General features: G+C 37.3%; 3 protein-coding genes across 3 annotated transcripts; 2 read left to right on the top strand and 1 right to left on the bottom strand.

Moving 5' to 3' along the window:
- Nucleotides 1-1,217: 1,217 nt before the first annotated feature.
- On the top strand, nucleotides 1,218-3,448 carry LOC309507737 (uncharacterized protein; the record flags this gene model as incomplete). The annotated part of the gene is made up of 3 exons (XM_082182085.1): nucleotides 1,218-2,294; nucleotides 2,968-3,108; nucleotides 3,203-3,448. The coding sequence occupies exons 1-3, from the start codon at nucleotides 2,022-2,024 to the stop codon at nucleotides 3,446-3,448; spliced, it is 660 nt and encodes a 219-aa protein (XP_082038211.1). The 5' UTR covers nucleotides 1,218-2,021.
- On the top strand, nucleotides 2,787-4,861 carry LOC309507738 (uncharacterized protein). The gene is made up of 5 exons (XM_082182086.1): nucleotides 2,787-3,685; nucleotides 3,826-4,039; nucleotides 4,220-4,318; nucleotides 4,417-4,475; nucleotides 4,564-4,861. The coding sequence occupies exons 1-5, from the start codon at nucleotides 3,678-3,680 to the stop codon at nucleotides 4,715-4,717; spliced, it is 534 nt and encodes a 177-aa protein (XP_082038212.1). The 5' UTR covers nucleotides 2,787-3,677; the 3' UTR covers nucleotides 4,718-4,861.
- eif4g2b (eukaryotic translation initiation factor 4, gamma 2b) lies at nucleotides 4,737-14,063 on the bottom strand (the record flags this gene model as incomplete). The annotated part of the gene is made up of 21 exons (XM_082182720.1): nucleotides 4,737-6,001; nucleotides 6,094-6,215; nucleotides 6,339-6,547; nucleotides 6,649-6,853; nucleotides 7,074-7,332; nucleotides 7,424-7,639; nucleotides 7,734-7,838; nucleotides 7,973-8,101; nucleotides 8,401-8,511; nucleotides 8,595-8,758; nucleotides 8,844-8,982; nucleotides 9,130-9,312; nucleotides 10,216-10,326; nucleotides 10,448-10,599; nucleotides 10,739-10,805; nucleotides 10,979-11,110; nucleotides 11,755-11,857; nucleotides 12,378-12,518; nucleotides 12,596-12,661; nucleotides 13,337-13,445; nucleotides 14,054-14,063. The coding sequence occupies 21 exons, from the start codon at nucleotides 14,061-14,063 to the stop codon at nucleotides 5,936-5,938; spliced, it is 2,799 nt and encodes a 932-aa protein (XP_082038846.1). The 3' UTR covers nucleotides 4,737-5,935.
- Nucleotides 14,064-20,125: the final 6,062 nt, after the last annotated feature.

The following is a 20,125-nucleotide window of genomic DNA, read 5'->3' as shown; positions in this document are numbered from 1 at the left end:
TTTACCCATCTCACTTGCACAAAAACAGATCAAGTATCCTCAAAATGAATAAAAACAGTGAAATGCAAAACCTTGCAATAATTAAATGATAAATAACACAATATACTGTATTTCACTGTATAAATGAATTTAATCTCACTTTATTAACTAATGTCTTTGCTGCTGACCTCAGATGATCAGGTAAAGCACCCTCTACTGTACAGGTACAATTTTGCATTTCTTTCAGTGGGGCTTATTCATTTAAAGGGATAGTTCACTTTGAAATAAAATTTTGGTATGTTTTAGCTTACCTCAAGGGCATCCAAGATGTAGGTGTCTTTTTTCCCGCAGTAGTTTAAATTTTGATATTTTTAGGTCAAACCGTTCTTGTCTGTCAGTCAAATAATGCAGGTCTATGGTCACCACCTCAAAGAGCATGCACAGAGTCCAAATTAAAACAATTCCCCATCGTCCAAATTAAACAATTCCCCATCGTAAGTACACATTGATGGCCTAAGACACGAAACGAGCGGTTTGTGTGAGAAAACGAACAGTATTTACATCGTTTTTACCTCTTGAACACAGCCGCGCCAAATGATCTGAGGCCGCGGGCGGGTATAGATATATACACTAGATGTCGCCTTGGCTACTGCAGTTCAATGGAACGAAACCGTAGCCAAGGCGACAGAGGCATTATATGACTGACAGACAAGAACGGTTTGACCTAAAAATATCAAAATTGAAACTACTGCGGAAAAAAAGACACCTACATCTTGGATGCCCTTGAGGTAAGCTAAAACATACCAAAATTTTATTTCAAAGTGAACTATCCCTTTAACTTTTGATGTGAAAGGCCCTTTAAATTTGCCAAAAATAAAACTTAAAAAACAAAGAAGCAAGCCCAGCTTAGATGAGAAAAAGTAACACGAAAGTACATTAAAAGTAACAGAATTATTACTTTTTTAGGGAGTAATGAAATATTACGCATTCCTTTTAAAAGTAACTTTCCCCAACACTGCTTGTAAAGAATCTGGTGTTATTGAGGTAGACTATTATAGTAGGGCCATAATGCAGAACCATTCTGAATAACAATTATATCAATTATATACCGAATATCACTTTTAGAGAGTGTTTCAAACATTTGTTACAAGTTGCTTATAATTTAACAAAGATCACCCTGAAGGTGTGATAATGAGTAGGCCTAATCGCAAAATAAATAAAAACATGGACATAAAATATTGATTTGATTTTATACTTTAAAAAAAGTTTTTTTAATTAATCTAACTAAAAATATAAACTAACTAAATAAAAAATATGATATATGCGATTGACCAATTAGAATCAAGTATTTCGGAGACCAGTGTAATAATGCAGTGTATTAAATAGTGGTGCTTGTAAATAACATTGAACTTTGGCAAGCAATGTGTCCAGCACTGATTGTAGTTCAAACATAAATGATAACTCAAATTGTGTGTTTATTTTATGGAGTGCTATTATTTTTCCAAGTGACCAGGCTCAAGATTTTTGCTTTGGTGGACAATAAAATGGGAAATTGCCCTTATGTAGGGTAAGCCATTTGTAATTATCAGAAAATTATAGACACTTTTGAGGAACCACACAGACACCGCATCTTGGTACCGAAATTTGTCTGCTAAACACCACTCACATTTGCATCAGAAAAAATTATCTAGTCAGTCTTCAGTCCTGGCATCATTACCAATATGCTGTGAACCCTAACCAGCTTATTTCAGGATGTTGAGAGGCACTATGGTGCAATTAGTCAAGGAAGAGGAGAGCTGTGTTACAATCCTTGTGGTAGCATAGAGTTTCTGCTCCCTCTGTGGTGGTATAACATTTCCTTATAAATAATTGAACTAGGCTGCATGTTGGTGAGTCTCCTTAGTTCCCATTGCATGCACTTCTACAGGAACTCTGGGTCGACAAGAGCAAAACAAACCCAAAAAAACCCACTGCTTTTTTTTTTTATTAAAAACTGCTCAAAAGTTGACGTTTGAAACTGGTTTCAGTGTCCAGTCAGAACGATGACCCTAAGGGCCACCTCTCATGGACAGCTCCAGAATCTGACTTCAATGAAGACCTATGCTTCAGACAGCGGGATTTTTAAGTCCCTTTCTCACAGCAGCAACAACATGGGGGGACGATTCGAAAGCATTGAGGAAATTAAAGGAGTTTCAAAACCCACACACCCTCCTCGAAGACCTGTACGTGCAGTCCGACCCGTCAGTGCTCTGAGTGCCAGCGGATCCTTCCTGCAGATCAACCACCTGCAGGGAGAACTAGTGAGAAAGAGGAAGGTAGGTGCTGACTTGATAGAGCAACATCTAGAGGGCACATTCTGAACATTAGGGTGTATTTATACTGAATCAATAGAATTCTGTATTTGAGGATTGACTTTTTCACTTATTCTGCCTCATGTTTCAAAACATTGTGAATGACATACATGTGAAAATTAGCTTGTAATTAAGTCATCTTCAATGCCAGTAAAATGTACTTAACTTGAACGTATTATCATGTTCAAGTTATGTTGAAGACAATATAATGTTTTTCAGTACAATTAATTATATACTGTATATATACACATATAATTACGACTTACTTAGATATATTCTTGCTGTATATATATATATATCTATATATATTCTGATTATATATATATATATATATATACACACACACATTTTCCTTTAATACAGAGTAAACAACTTAAAAATTCACTTGAAAAAGTAAAGACGTGTGCATGTGTATATATATATATATATATATATATATATATATGTGTGTGTGTGTGTGTGTGTGTGTGTGTTTGTGTCTATGTTGTTTGTATGTAGTGTCCACAGACATTTTAAGCAGCAAAAACTGTTAAATTAGTTATAATAAGAGTTAAAAAGATACTAAGTATTTGAAACATTCTCCATCAATACTTTGTGTCTTGGATGCCGTGATCATTGTCGCTGTATCTGTGTTCAGGAATGTGAGGACCTGAAAAAGGAGAACAAATATCTGTCTAACGAAATTCACATGGAAAGGATCATGATGAGAACTGAGAGTGAGCTCACCATGAGAAACCTGCGGAATCTCAACCAGGAACTCCAGGCCCAAGTTAAAGAGGTGTGCACATTAAACATCTTGAAATATAGAAGAACAAGTAATAACCTTGTAACAAAAATAATAATAAAAGTTTTCTTTCCTTTGTTACAATAAGCTGAAACAGAAGCTCTATCTCAGCCAGCAGAGGGCGACACTGTTGTCCAGGGCAGCTGAGGATGCTGATAGAGCTCGAGCAGAGGCGGACAAGAGCAGGGCACTGGCAGAGACCCGAGCACTAGAGAGCAGGCAAGAAAAAGATCTTACACTAGCTGACAAAACACGGCTGGGCGAAGAACTACAGCTGCTGAAGAAAGAGGTACACATACAATATCATGAAAAATATACACAGGATGCAAAATAACTCCATGGCTCTACTGAAATTAAACTAATTTGCATACTGTCATCCATAGCACAAAGATGTCCAGCTACTTTTAGCACAGGCTGAAAAGAATTACTTTGAGACCAAGCTTAAACTAGACAGGGCGTCAGGAGAAAAGCAGACTTTCCTGGAGGAGAACAGAATACTGGAAGATGAGAGGAACACTTTACGACACAAACTGAAAGAACTGACTGAGGAGAATGTGAAGATAATGGAAAAGTAAGCTCAAGAGCATTCAGCAGTGCCATTTATCTTTTTGTAATTTAAGCAAAAGATCCTGGTATGCCAGAATTCAGGCCATTATAATGCAATAAAAGTTAAATAGGAATGGCTCATGATGTTGTCTGTCTCCTCTGTAGGGAGGTGAACTCCAGACGCAGAGCTTTGGTTGCTGAAGAGCAGAGTGAGAGGGCCAATAAAGCCCTGCAGGAAGCGGAGCAGGAAAGACATTTAGTTGAGCAGGAGAGGCAGGATCGCACCAGGGAATGTCTCATCTGGAGAGAGAAACACCAGGCCCTGGCAGAAGTCATCAGAGCCCAGGAAGAGCTGAAGTCCCTGAGGCAGACCAAAGCCGTAAGTCCTCCTGATTGTAGGGTCAATCCAGTTCCTTTCGTGTTTATCATCATTATATACATGTAAACTGAATTTTACTCGCATCTTATTTTATATATTTTTTACTTGTCTTACTCATCAAATTACTCTTTAGAATGTGCTTTGATGACACTAATAACACATACTCACGTCTCACTTCAGTGTCAAGCTAATATTAAGAGCTACTTTCTGTGTATGACTGAAAGCGACCAGAGGGTTAAGATCCTAAAAAATCAAGACGGCACACCAAGGAACTTCACGGTATTTTTTCTTTTCAGCACATTATTAATAAAATAATAAACATTTGTTTATTTTTTATTATTATTAAATAATAGCATGCACCAATATTCCCCCAACAGGAAGGAGACCCTGTGTATATCTCCACACCTGACCTCAACAGTGAGGATTCAGAGAGAAGGTCAGGGAGGTAGGTCTTTTATTTTATTTTAATCAATGCTAAATTAAGAGACAAAAAAAATTGTTAATTTGTCTCATCCCTTCAGCAGAACAATGTACAGGGTGGCAGCACCTCGAGTTGGAAGAGACACTGGCCCATCCCACTTCAGTGAGCTGTCACCAATGGCAGACTCCCACGATTCTGGATTTTCGAGGAGAAACAGGAAAGTGGAATATTTCTGGATCCCCACTGATGAGGAATAATTGCACTTTAAACACTTGAGCAGATCAAGTTTTTCCTTTATTGTAAATTCAGCAATAGTGGTGAATCCAGCACTAAACAGCCTTATAATGACATGATCATAAGCCATTTCATTTGACAATTGGATCAGTTAACATGCTGGCAAATGTAAGTACAACAAGATTAACTGTCAAATACAATTAAACACCTGTCAATAAAAGGTTGTTTGAGAACCCCTTATTGACAAGGGCAAAAGCCTTTCCCCTTTAATGGGCATTAAGGGTTTTCATTTACTTTTAATGATCAATTAAAAGGCAGGTTAAAATAATCCACCAGTTTGAGGGTTACGATTGGAATAATTTGCAGCAGATCATTGGGACCTGAAGGGCAACATTACTACAGCCATCAGACAGAGAACACATCTCGGTTACCTTGTCAGACCACACTGCAGACAACATTAAGTAAGGCTGGGGCAGCAGAGGCATTAAGTTGACACTAGTAGCTTGATATCGGAATCTTCAATGAAAAATACTTGAACTACTGCAAGCTGAAATATTAGGTAGTGTGTTGTGCAAAACTGAATGACTATGCAGTTGTTCTGGATCTTAATTCAAGACTAAAACTTTAGACATATCAGAAGCCTGTACTAAATAATGCTTATTCAGGAGGTAGAAGTGGAAATTGCTAACAAGTTACAGTGATTACAGTTTTAGATGTTTAAATCATGCAAGAGGGTTGAAAGATATTGCAACCGACCCAGAATAACACCAAAAGTGTCTACAGCGTAACCTATGAAGGCCTTTCAACTAACATCTCATGATTAATGTTAACCAATCCCCCAGACAGACTGCAAACAAATCATTGGTTCTATATAGTGACTGCTTAACTTTCGCAGAGACATCGAAAGGTTTTCTGTCCTATGTCTTGTGAAACAAAAACAGATTAAACCAGGCAGAACATGTAAGGAAAATTTGACTAACACCTTTTCTACTGAAAAAGCATAGTGGTTGATCTATCATCTAAAAAAAAAAACCCACAACAAGCCAGACATCGGTTAGGATACAAGCAAACCAAGACATTATGATATTGGTATTACTATGCCTTTTGTTTAATTCATGAGCCTAGCAGCAGTGTAATAAAGCTGTCTGAGTGTGAGCTACTGCAAAGAGTGTGGGAACCAAAGAGAAGACAGCAAGTCATGTAGCAGGAAATGAATATGTACTATGAGAATTAGTCCCTCCTCAGTCGGCTTCCTCCTCTGACTCCTCTTCCTCAGCCGTCTCAAGCCAAGTCAGCCACTGGTTCACCTGAAAAGAAAAAGATTTGTAAATGTACATGCTTGTACACGAGAGAGAGAGAGATAGAGAGATATTTGTGTTTGCAGTAGTTAAATAAACACCTGGAATAAGGCTTTTCCTTTTCCAGGAAATTCTTGGGAAACATCTTCTTTCCATGCAATGAAAGCTTCCTCCTCAATGATCTCCAGGTCATAAAAGTGGACAAAGTAGCGAAGCAACATACCTAAATTGCAATAAAAATAAATTAAAAAAAGATAAAATAAGAGCCTCATACCTCAAATAAGAAAGTCATGTTTTATTGATCTCAACAGGGACAGAATCTTACAAATCGCAGTAGTTTCTGTACCTTTTGGGAAAGCGTTGGAATTGCAGTGCACCTGCAGGGCGTACAGGGCACTGACCTGCAGGTCAGTGTGATCGTGGAGGAACTTCTGCATGACTGGCTTGAAGGCGAGTAATAGTTGCTTCTCCTGGTCCAGCTGCTCTTTAGTAGGTGAGGAAAGTTGCTCGTCACCTTCGGTCACACCAAGCTCAGCAAAGAAGTACTGCAGGAAGCTGTTAAATGGAAAAATAGCAAGGCTTGTAAACTACAACATTCATAAAATCTGAGTTGCATATATCTGCATTTGTAGATGTGAAGATACAGTGGGCTGTACCTGGTCATAAGTATGTTGACGAAGCCCTTGTCTGTGTGAAGTTTGAGAGAAATATTGTCTTTGATCCACTTGTAGATGGTCTGAGGGGAGGGGTCTGCCTTGATTTGTTTCAGCAGTTCCTTCTCCAGTTTTAGCAAGGGGAAGAGGAAACTCAGACCTTTCCCCTCAAGAACCTCCAGCATACGGTCCTTGTTCTGGTCGATTTCTGAGAAACAAAAATCAACTAAATCAATCCTATTTAATATCAAAATATCTAACAAAATAATAATAATAAAAAAAAACTTTCAGAGAGGACTTTTCTGTTGATATAGCAAAAACCAATTTTCACTGCATTAAAAATAAAATAAAATGCAGTGACTGACCAATCAAAGTCAAGTATTCCAGAGTTGTATAATAAAAACCTATAAGTGTAGGAGGATATTTACCAGGAAGCATCTTCTGCATGTTGACCTTGCTCTGCTGAAAGAGATCTGTGAGCCACTCGCGGTCCTTGAGCTTGGAAGCTTGCTGCAGGCAGAGCAGGAAAAGAGGAAAGTGGTTGCCATTCTCCAGTGGATGAGCCAGTTCTGCCACACTGACCAGCTCAGCGATGACGGCTCGTGCTGCAAACTGGGCTAGGTATGACTTTACTAGAGGAATGTCCACCTCAATCTTAGGGCACTGATCCAAGACATTCAGCAGAGCCTGATGACAAAGCACAATTATTGGAATTAACAGTGAAATGCTAAATGCTAACTTTTTGATTGCTTAAGAAAAAAAAAGCAAGATAACTTACACACATGAAGTTTTCCCCAGTGATGAAGCCCTCAGTACGCAGTGTGTTGATAAGAGTGCTAGCTTGTTCTCGGTCTTCATCAGTTCTCTCCAGAGAACAGAGGATGATCTTACTCAACATCTCTGGCAGAAAATGTTTGGGTGCTTTCATCTCTCTCACACCAATGACAGCATCCTCCATGTTCTTGCTGTTCAGATACTCAGTTACAATGTTCTCCTGTTGTAAACAAAATCAGTGAACCATTAGAAAATCTCCAACAATCGGTGATAAATGCTTTGAACATAATAGTACAACAAACAAAGATACCCACAGTCATTTTCAGCAGTTCTTCCTTAGTAGGTGCTGGTTTCTTAGTAGTCTTCTGAGGTTTCTCCTGGATCAGAGGCGGGTTGGATTTCAGACCAAGTTGAGGAGGCTAAAAAGAACACATGAAAGATGAGCAACACACTGGCAAGATAAGATTAAAACCCTATAATAGCAATGAATTGCTCCCATATGTAATTAGTTGTAAAAAAGAGAGAGTTCAGCGAAGCTTAGAGAGATTTATACCTGTCCAAGTGGTGGAGTCTGTGTCCGTGGAGGCTGAGCACTGGGAGGAATCATGGTGGGAATCTGGGGCTGCAGTTTTGGCACTTGGTTTTTATTCAAAAGGAAGGACTGAGCAGGTCTAAGGCTGATCTGTAAGAATGTATCATGGAAAAACAAACATTGTCAGGTTAATTACAAAGATTAAAATGTTTAAGACTATTGTACCAATTCACACCCTCATATCTCATAATCGCAGTCAGCGGACTGGGTAGGAGTTCAAGAATGAGGGATAGGAGAGAAGCAAAAGGAGGAGATAAAGAAAAGAAAGAAACAGAACAGACAAAGAAAGAAAGAAAACTACTATCCAGTTGAGTCCCTCAGAATAACGCGTCTTTTTATAATCACAGGGTGCAAGAAGTTTTACTCAGTATTTAGTGTCTCTGGTTTACCTCATCTGCATTGAGCTGCCCCTTCTTGAAGCGTGGAGGCATGTCTTTAGATTGAGCTTGCTGCTGGTTCGAATGGTTCTGGTTTTGATTGTGAAAATGCTGATTCTGTCCCTAAGGATATACAGTACTCATAAACAATCTCATAAACTGCTTTGAAAAAGGCAAATTATTGCTGACATTTTTTTTATGCTTACCTGGTTAGACTTGATGAAAGGCTTCATACCCAAGTCAAACTGTGACTGTGGTTGGGAGGTCATATGTCCACTGTGGCCATTGAAAAGAGGATTTGTACGATGACGTCCTAGGGTGGGGGAAAATCTGTCCTGGATCACACCTGGACCAGTTCCTATGCCAATACCTGCACATATAAATGCAGTTAATATGAAGACATGGCACATTTATCAAGACAGTTGATCAATACAATTCACAGGTTCTTAACTCACCTGGAATCTGACCAAACATATCGGCCAATCCCCCAAGAGTTTCTCTATCCAGTTTCATCCTGTTCGGCATGAAGGGGCCTTCTAGGAAGAAGTCCATTCTCATTCCCTGGTTCATGGGTGGAATAAAAACACCCAAATCCTTCACAAAAGGAAAGATAAAAACTTCTAATAACCAACACTATATAAACTTACATCAGTTTAATATAGTAGTCAATGACTCCTTAGCCTAAAAATAATATTTGACAGTATTTTGTCAAATCTGAAAGAAAAACCACCACTGACTCACCTTCACTGCATCTTGACGAATCTGGTTAATCGTCTTTGGTCCGTTGTCGATGAAAGCTTTGCGAGGAACCCAATTGTTCTCTCTCAGCTCCACAGTGTCCTGCAGTAGGAAACGAATCCTTGCAGGCAAATCCTTGTTGTTCATTAAGGATAGCATACGGCCAAAGTACTGATCCATTAAAGACTGTGGGAAAGGCAACAACAATAAATGGAGTATTCCCACAAATTACAATCATGCTACTCAATGGCTGTGTCATCCTCTTAAAACTGCTTTAGAAAAAAAAATTAAAATAATCTAAGTCTAAAAAGTCACAAGGCCATTATTCCAATCAGTCATGGTTTGGCTCTTTCAAATATAAGGCCAATTTCAAGAAAACGGACCAATTTTAGGAACAAGGTGAAATTAAGCAGTCCATTTTAGAAAGAACAGGAGCCTGTGACAATTGTTTTATGGTTGAAACTAGGGGTGGGCCATATGGCAAAAATATCATATCATGATTTTATTTCAGGAAAATCACGATTCTTTTTCATGTTGGTTTTACTATTTTGCAAGTGACTGAGCATTACAGCTAAACTAATGTCCCTATTTTGTAACCAAACAGTTCATGTACACCAGTGACTTCCATAGTATATGTTTTTCCTACTATGGAAGTCAATGGGGACAAGAAACTTTTTGGTTAGCGCCATTCTTCAAAATATCTTCTTGTGTTCAGTATACGTACAGCATAACATAGTATAATATACGTTGCGTTGAGACGGAGACGCAAGAAATGCAACTGATAGAATGCACGATACTTCTTCAAAAGCAAATCATGGAGACATTTTAATCATCCACGATCAAAAATCATGACAAAAATCATGACATCGCACACCCCTGGTTGAAACTCATCCCTTACAATCACAAACACCTTAAATCAACCCTTAATACCTACATCTGAGCATTAAAATCATATTTCTTCAAGACATTTAACAGATATAATTGTGTATTTTAAACTTGCACTTCTGCTTGTTTCCATTCATCAGTCAATCCTTTTCCAATGGAGAATAAGAATAGTGACCCTTAAAATGTTCTTGGGCCAGATGGTACCTTGGCTTTTTCATGGTCGAGTCTGGGCCCCACAGTCCTCATTATCTGACAGAGACACTCCAGATCCTCTCCCATGTCCTTGAGCTGGACCCTCTTCTTTTTCTCCAAAAGCTACAGGAAGTGTAGATAATGACTCATCAAAATCAATGACTCACCATAAACCAAAGAACAAAATGGAGTGGAACTAAATGATGAGTGGGATATGTTGAGAAAAACTGAGTAGGATACATACTGTTTTGATGCACTTATGAAGGATAGATTCATGGATGAGGTCAAGTTTTCCGAGTTCTCCGATGAATTTGATATTGCCAAGCATCTTGATCTTGGCAATGGCACGCTGCTCCTCCTCTTCAGAGGTGAGAGGGTTGTCTTGTTTGTCATAGACTTAATGCAGAGACATTTAAATATTAGAAACCTGCCAAAGAGCATAATGCCTTGCAATAAAACAAAACAGTGTGTGTGTGTGTGTGTGTGTGTGGGGGGGGGGGGGGGGGGGGGGGCTGTTAGGGGAGAAGTGACTCACTGTCAACATTTTTGGCGCGGTTCTCAAATTCATCTTGAAGCTTGGAAATTAGAAGTCTTCTGAAAGTCTGCAGGGAAATACAGTTATGAAAATGAGTATGGTGCACAATGAGAAAATAAAACTAAAGGGGCAATTAGCTTGGTAACCAATCATTTGTTTGGAAATTAACAGCTCTTTCAGATTCAAACCCTTAAGAAACAGATATGGCATTAAATTTATAAATGGCATTTAGGAACTTACTGTGCTTTGCTTTTGCGATGACTGGATTTCAGGTGTTGGGCCATCAAAGTTTGGTGCATCCTCTGCCAAACGCAGACATAGCTGAGCATAGAGTGAGCTGTATTTGGGCTCTTCTAGGGCTTTGTCTACGATCTACGGGAAACAAAAGAATTAATATGTAGCCACCACAGGTATTTCAGTATTGTATGGTATGTTTAACTATATTTATAGTTTTATTTCATTATGTATAATCACTTAGTCAAGATGGTTTTTGAGTTTCAAACACATATGAAGCTCTGTTGCTCTTTAAAAGGTAAGATTCAGTATTAAAACATTCCTGAGAACTGTTTTTTTTTTTTTGGCAAAGTAATCAGACTTAGAACTAATATCCAAGCAGGGTTGTATGATAGTCGAAATATTTGTATTATAATAACTAACACCACAATGAATCAATCGATTACATGAGCAAAACCCATAACCAACACTACCATTAAAAAGTTTGAGGTCAGTAAGATTTTTTTTTGGGAAAGAAATTAAACTTTATTCTGCTGTTGTTTTGAACTTTAAGGAATCCTTAAGTCATGTTTCCACAAAAATATTAAGAAACATATCCGTTTACATTAAAAAAAAGAAATAAAAAAAAGCATTGTATTAGAATGATTTATAAAGAATCATTTGGCACTGAAGACTAGAGTAATAATGCTAAAAAATCAGCTTTGCTATCACAAGAATAATTACCATCAGTTCAAATATATTAAAATAGAAAAGAGCCATTTTAAATTATAATACCAGCTTACCAGCAAGATGACTCCTTTGAGGACAAGTTTAGAGTCTACACCCACATTGAGAAGCTCAAGGCATAGCTTGTCAAACTTTTCAGGGGTCAGCTTATTAAGTATGCTAAAAAGAGAAAAGCAACAGCAAAGAATAAACATCTTGTACCAGTTAAAACAAAGACCACAGTTTATCACATGTAAAGATTCGTGCTTATCTGAGCTTGAGAGCATCAGCTGACACAACCACAAAAACATGCTCAAAAGGCCAAGAGCACAACGAACAAAAGAGCTCAAAAACAGAGGCTTCTTTAAGCTCATCACTGCTGAACTGAATATTCTGAATCAACATGCACCAATGCTACATTTTCTATAAACACTAATCATTTGTTAACATGTATTCATTACTTCAATTAGCTATTTTTTTTTCTGCTTTAAATTAATACATTAGCAGCTAACTGCACAATTTGAGTAAGTACATTTCTGAAATGCATAACTTGGACACAGTCACCTCTAATAACAGATCATTGATCACCCATGCATTTTCTGTAAAGCTGCTTTGAAAACGATGAGTATTGTGAAAAGCGCAATACAAATAAATGTGAACTAAATTTAATTTAATATTCACACTTCTTAAGGACACTTACCCTCTCACTTTCCTAAATATTCCATCGTGATGTTCTTTTTCATTGGAGGAGTTGACATTGGAGGAGTTGACATCTCGTCTAGTGCTTCGTGAAGGAACCCATCTCTGAACGCTAAGCCCTGGGGTTTTCCCCAGGTACTCGCTAAAGACAAACAAAGCAATTAGAGTCTCTAAAGCATGTTACAAAGCTGGAATGTTCTTGACTTTAGCATGGCATACCTGTTGCCGACAGTCTTGGGATAGTGCTGAGGTGCACCCCTACCTCCTCCTCCGCCCGAAGAAGCACTAGAACAAAAGCAATATTAGATTAAACGACTAAAAAATGCTTTTCACACAACAACCACCACAAACCAATACTTAACTGGCTTACAGTTATCCAATTTGTTGTGGTGTGGAAACCATTTTAAATAGCAAAGCAGAAGACAAAGGAACTAGTGGACCAGTTAATACACCTTATGACTTTTTATCTTTAACGTGGTAAGAACCCCAATATCTGAGTGACTCTCCCATCTTGATCAATTATTTCAATCTTCAATTCAAACATCCTTTTAAAAATTCAGGCAAATGCTTTACCCCTCTGTCATGAGTTAAGTTAAATCGACTGAACTGTCCACTTGCTCAAGGCGATTGGTGCGGCGTCAATGCAGATGCTCGGGTCTAAAACGCAACTGAACCAGTGTGCGATAGAGAGAAATGCCAGTCATTAAACAATGTTCATGGGTGTTTAATCTGAGAGTAGACCTATACATATCATTTTGACCTGAAAAGCTTCAACATTGGGAAATCCCATTTAAATAGGGTGCTTCAAAATGAAGCATTTTGCTGAACACAAAATTATTTTAACATATTTAGGGCAACAAGTGTCTATATTATTAGGCAATAGCTAAGCTATGTTTCTACTATAGATGTTAAGAAAGACTGGTAGCCAAATCCTGGCCAGTGCTTGATGTTTGATCTCACCTGAAACGAGAAGCACCCCCTTCTGCAATCACACTCTCCACTTTGGCGGCTTGACAACGAAGAATCTTCAAAAAAATTATAATCAAAGGGCGGGGTGGGGAAATCCGAACTGTATGAGAGAGAAAGAAAGTCAAGGAAACATGAGAAAACACAACTAACAGGTTAAGGAATTATTGCGTATTACAAACACATTTTGTAACATCACAAACATTTACTGGTTTCCTCTTCCTTAAAACGAAAAGGCCCAACGTTACATCAGAGATTGAGGTTTGTTAGAAAACATTTTATAGTAACGTTACGAATATTTGGTTGGAAACAAAATGGTTTTCCACCTTTCATAGCAAAATAGGCGAGACATTTTGCTTGATAACACAGTAACAAAGGCAACAAAGAAAAAACAGAAAACATGAAAAGAACGCCCTTTAGCTTTCATTATTTTGAAAGCATGAAATATGACCGAATCACTTACGTTAACAACAAAACGTAAACATATATATCACCATTTATTTGGCGTAATGGCTAGCTTTCATGCTATCTTTGGTCACGTGGCATTTTCAAGATTCAGGACACGGAGAGAAGCCAAAATGAGACATATATATTAATATGTCTAACGACTGACACGTATTTTAATATTTTATATGAACAGTAATACATACAGAAACGCTCTCAGGTGTTTGTTCTATAACGACGCCATTTTCTGCGTTCACGCTCTCACACGAGCAGCCATTTTATCTTACATTTTATACAAAAGAACCTACCTTTACTAAGGCAACCTCAGTTTGGATTTTGATTTCGTTCTTCTAAAAGAGAGAAAAAAGATGAAAATAAAAACAGATGTGTTGGGAGTATTGGGACGGTAACCGGTCAGGCACGATTGCAGCTCACTGTGGGTTAGAAATGCTATGCGCGAGCCTCCTCCTGACTGACTGCTTGACGTCACACAGGAACTTGATTTGTATTCGTCAGGACTTCGTTGTCAGTATTTTTCCGTTATTAACCACATAGGCTACAGATAGTCCTAGAATGGTCTCCTAAATATTCAGTTAAATTGTAATTCATTTTCGAATGTTTGATTTGATTATAAACAAAACGATTGGTCTTGGCCATAAAACTATTTTTTGGTTATTGGTTTAGTCCTGGGCCAGTTGCATAGCCATTATGTTAATACTGTGTCTTAAGAACTAGTACGAACAACTAGCAGTTAGTTAGGGGTAATCAGTCTTACTTTTAGGTATCAAATTAGACCAATCTAAAAAAAAAAAATCTTTAACTAACTTAAAAAAAGTTATGAACAAAAAAACTGATGACTAACTTGTAAGACTAGTCTTAGCAATGCAATCAGCCCCTGGACATTAGACAGAGAAATGAGACGCAGCCTAACATTGCATCCCATGATTGTCACATTTTGGCACATCTGGTTTAACTGGCATGTGTCAGTGGATAGTAGAATGTGTCACTTAAAACAAGTGACATGTGCTAGTGGATATAGTGGCATGTAGGCCTACACTGAGACGATCGCTGTGTCCCAATTCAGAGGCTGCATCCTTCGAAGGACTCGGACTTCAGAGGCTGAATTCTTCGAAGGCCGCAAAGGTCGGACCGAGCATTGGTCTAGCCTACCTAGCTGCCGTTGGTGAGTGGTAATGTTTGTTGGCTACTAGACTTTTTTGAAAGTTATTCAACTGTCTGAAAACAAAACAGGGTTCAAAAACTGTCTAAATACGTTCACCACGGTCAGTTTACTGTATATAATAAAGGGTATAAACTTAGTAAGATAAGTTAATGCTTGAATAACTTTAAAGGTTTCTTTTTCTTAATTTTTTACATTTGTATCATTGGATAGGCTAATTGATTAAGCTGAAACACAATAATTATGTTTAAAGTGCAATTCATTAATTTCTCTCAAAAAAGTCCTGTCGTCACTGGCATGCATTGAATTCTGGGGTAGGCAAGGCCGCAAAGGATCCATCTGTTTTATCCTTCATTTTACGGGAAATGGAGGCCGCATTTGAAGGAGTCTTCAAATTGGGACAGCCTTCGTCGCGCAGCGGTGACACAATCGACCTTCGAAGGATGCAGCCTTTGAATTGGAACGCAGCTTGTGTCGCGGAACATGTCGCTTTGTTGTAACCAACGCTATCTCACGACCAATTCGTACGAATTCGTACGAGTGATAAAAAGGTGGCTAATTCGTACGAATTCGTACGACCTCACTCGTACGAATTTGTACGATTTGTCTAAACCCACGTGATGGGTAGGTTTAGGGGCGGGGTCAGGGGTAGGTCATTCGTATGAATTCATTCGTAAGAATTCAATTGGGCAATTCGTAAAATATGTACGATATAGCAAAAATTCTAATCGAGTGAGGTCGTACGAATTAGCCACCTCGTAGAATTTGTACGAACTGCCGTGAGATCAGGCTGGTTGTAACACCTCCAGTAGTGACTGACAGGTGAGCTGAGCAGCTGTTCTGATGTAATTGTGACACAAAATCCTAAATAAATAGCCTATTTTAGTGATATTTTAAATTACACAATTAAATTTATGTTAATTTAAACATTTTTTTTTAAGTACAATCAACTTGGCTGTTTACGTAATTTCAACTTAGATTAGGCTACATTAAATTGACTTTAAAAAATGAGTTGATATAGGCTTATAAAAAGCTGCTCACTCAGCTTATTTTAATGAGATAAAGTAATGTAAAAATATGTGGTCATAACTTATTGATCATATCATTTTCTATAGTTGGTCATATTTTTTTTTAAACATGTCAGTTTGTGGCACATCAGTAGCCTATCTGAGTGGCATGTGCCACTGAATGTTATAATGCCAATGTTGTTGATCACGCAAACTGCCCATTCTAGGAAACACAAGAAATAAATCTATCATAAGTCACTACGAATACCACATTAACAGTCGCATCCATACTGTAAACCTTTATTTTTGCATGATGCTGCATGCATGCCGGTAGGTGTCACTGTCAGTATAAGTGTGGTGGCCAGCGCAAGATAAACCAAAACTTAAAGGGATACTCCACTTTTTTGGAAATAGGCACATTTTACAACTCCCCCAGAGTTAAACAGTTGAGTCTTACCGTTTTCGAATCCATTCAGCCGAACTCCGGGTCTGGCGGTACCACTTTTAGCATAGCTACCATAGATCATTGAATCGGACTGGACCATTAGCATCTCTCTTAAAAAAATGACCAAAGAGTTTCGATATTTTTCCTATTTAAAACTTGACTCTTCTGTAGTTACATCGTGTACTAAGACCGACGGAAAATGAAAAGTTGCGATTTTTAGGCTGATATGGCTAGGAACTATACTCTCATTCCTGCGTAATAAGAAACTTTGCTGCCGTACCACGGCTCCAGCAGGCGTAATGATATGACGCAGCGCCTGAAAATAGTCCCCACCTCGGTAACTTCCAACGTGACCGGTACTAAGTTTGTCTAACCTATTAGACCTATTTCCAGGCGCTGCGTCATATCATTACGCCTGCTGCACCCATATGGCAGCAAAGTTTCTTGATTATTACGCAGGAATGAGAGTATAGTTCCGAGCCATATCAGCCTAGAAAATCGCAACTTTACATTTTCCGTCGGTCTTAGTACACGATGTAACTACAGAAGAGTCATGTTTTAAATAGGAAAAATATCGAAACTCTTTGGTCATTTTTTTGAGAGAGATGCTAATGGTCCTGTCCGATTCAATGATCTATGCTAAGCTATGCTAAAAGTGGTACCGCCAGACCCGGAGTTCGGCTGAATGAATTCGAAAACGGTAAAACTCAACTGTTTAACTCTGGGGGAGTTGTAAAATGTGCCTGTTTCCAAAAAAAGTGGAGTATCCCTTTAACCCTTTGATGCGCACACTATGAATACCCCTTCTAATGCACAACATGGGTCTAAAAAGACCCGTATTCATTTCCTATATTATTTCATGCATGGCTTGGAATTTTTTTGTTTCACCTTTTGAAATCACTTTATTTGAGCATTTACTATTTCATGATCTATTAATTTCATGATTTATGAATATTAAAAATATATTTTTTTCAATGATCACAAATTCATATTTTAATATTTTTTTATACGTTTTGTGTTAAAACATCAAGTTTACACACATGGGTCTAAAATGACCCATCTATGCAAGCTTGATAAAACAAAAGAATAAAGAAAACTTTCTGTTAAAATAACCAATGTCACAGTTGTTTAGATCAACACATTTACTGTAACACTTGAAATATGTTTATTGGCCACTTTGTCACACATAACACGCATGCCTAACCGATAACACTGAAATTGAACTGTAGTGTAGTGCAACTGTAGGGGGATCTCCTCAACCACCACCAATGTGCAGTATCCACCTGGATGATGCGACAGCAGTGCACCAGAACGCCACCACACACCGGCTTATGTGACCGATAGCATTGATTTATGACCACAAATAAAAATGAATACCGGTACAAGGTTTCTGCCCAACAGCGACAATATACTTGTATATAACTTTCTATTGCAAATTTTATTTTATTGACCTAGCTAACATTAGATAAAATAGAATATGTCGACGCAAGCTAGCTAATGGTATTGGACATGTTTCTCTTTCACACTAGTAGTAGGTTTTCAAGGTCAAGGTAACCTTAGCCTACGAGGCTATATCTATATTTTTCTGTGACAAATTTTTTTTTTTTTTATAAAACTTACATGCATGAAAAATACAAAAGCAGCCGTGTTGAATTGTGAAATGTGTGGCAGGTGAATAGTTTTCTGCAGTAAATATATTTATACATATCAAAGGTTCCTATATGGGTCATTTTTGACCCATGTGTGTAAAATGGATGTAGAAATACAAAAACCGTGTTTGTTTATAAAGTAAGAAAGGAAAAATAAACATAATGATTTTTGAAAATCAAAAACAAGATATTTAATGAATACCTGGATTAATAAATGATAAAATACATTTATTTCAAAGATTCAGCAAAGAAACATGAATACGGGTCTTTTTAGACCCATGTTGCGCATTAGAGGGGTAGTGACACAAAAACAATTTTTATTCGAAAAGTAAGAAAGGAAAAAATTAAATATTGATTTGTAATGATCTAAAACAAGTTAATTGAGGAATACCTGGAATACTGAATGATTAAATACATTTCTTGCAAAGATATAGAAAATGAAAACTCAGTCGGGTCTTTTTAGACCCATGTTGTGCATCAAAGGGTTAAGACAGTTGAGGAACATATACAGATGGTGTATTTGTCATTTGTTTGTGAGTTAGACGGTAGCAAAACAAGAAATCAGAGTCGAATATTAATATAAATAGTTAGTACATCATTTCTATAATATACTATTTATTTCAAGTAACAAAAAGGTTTTTGTTTTTGTTTTGGATGGTTTTAGTTCCATAGGCTAGAAGAACAACTTTTGATCCCCCCCCCAAAAAAAAACCTTTCATTGAACAGTTCCTGAAAGAATAAGCTTTATTTTAACCCATATGATGACAACTTTCCTCCATTCCTTTACAATGAAGATTCAAGTGCTCTCCATGTTGAAGTACTAAACAAATCTCCGCACATTTAATATCTTTAAAGCTTTTTATTTTCAACATTATGAATTTTTAAAGGTAATAGCAAATATGTAATATAATAGATATAATTAGATTGTAGTTATTTATTTGGATGTATTTAGTTATACAATTTATAAATGACACAACTATGATTTGTTTTTTCTGTCAGAAAAAAAAATCTGTCTTCTATGCAACAGGCAAGAAGAAGGGTGTATGAACTCCTCCAATGATAAAAGTGAGAACGAATTTGACATTAACAAGCATGAGAATGCCATGGATTTGAGTTTCTTTTGACTGCGGATAAGAGGAAAAAATGGATATCGGAAAATTAAGGCTTGAGCAGGTGAGTGTTTAGTGGATTCAAGACAAAAATTGCCCCTCTAAAGAGAACAAGGCCAGCAGTGTCAATCAAAAGGGAAAGCTTATATTACAAAGTGTGACTGAAACCCAAGGGAAGAAACAGTTGCACTGATCAGGTGCACTTGGAGAGAAATGCCCACAGGCTTGAAATGGACAACATAGGGAGGTGAGTACCCTGGCTGTGATGGAATAGCTGGATCAAGAGCAACAGTTATGTCTTTGCATCACATTAAACATGGAGTTTTGTAAGATGCCATGGGTGGGAATAATAACTTGGTCCCATGCTCATTGAATGGTTTGTAACATACACATATCATTGCTGTAAGAAATATGAAGGGAAATTATAATTTTTTTTTATATAAATGAATGTTTCTTAACTTTAAATATAAGACAATTAGTACTTTAAGTACTTTTGAGAACCGTATTATGAATAGTTAAGTATCAATTATTTATAGTGTCTCGGAGTTTAAAGAATGTAATGTAAATATACCAATTAAAAAAGAGAAAAGAACATTTAGAAGTGTAGAAGGGAAATTTATTTCTTTTTTCTTTTGTAGTCCAAAGCTTTTGTGGCAAAAATCAAACGAACATTATTCCAATTTCACACGTTTAAACTGCATTTCCGACTTTAGCCACTAAGTGGCAGTAGAAACTTAAATATCTTTTCAAAAAAGAAAAAGCCCAAGCATGTGTAATACAGTGGCCCCCATAGCACTATGGACAGATCATTTGCACAAAGCTTTAATAATTAAACTGTGCAGGCTATATAAATCTACACTGAATTAATACTTTGAACTCTTACAATTTTAATAATGCATTCTTAAGTTTTATTTTTTTTTATTTAATATTTTTCCTGTGTATACCACTA

This window comes from Leuciscus leuciscus (assembly GCF_965113295.1).
Source record: "Leuciscus leuciscus genome assembly, chromosome: 10".
NCBI classification, from domain to species: Eukaryota; Metazoa; Chordata; class Actinopteri; order Cypriniformes; family Leuciscidae; genus Leuciscus; species Leuciscus leuciscus.
This window is presented reverse-complemented; position numbering and strand designations above follow the sequence as displayed.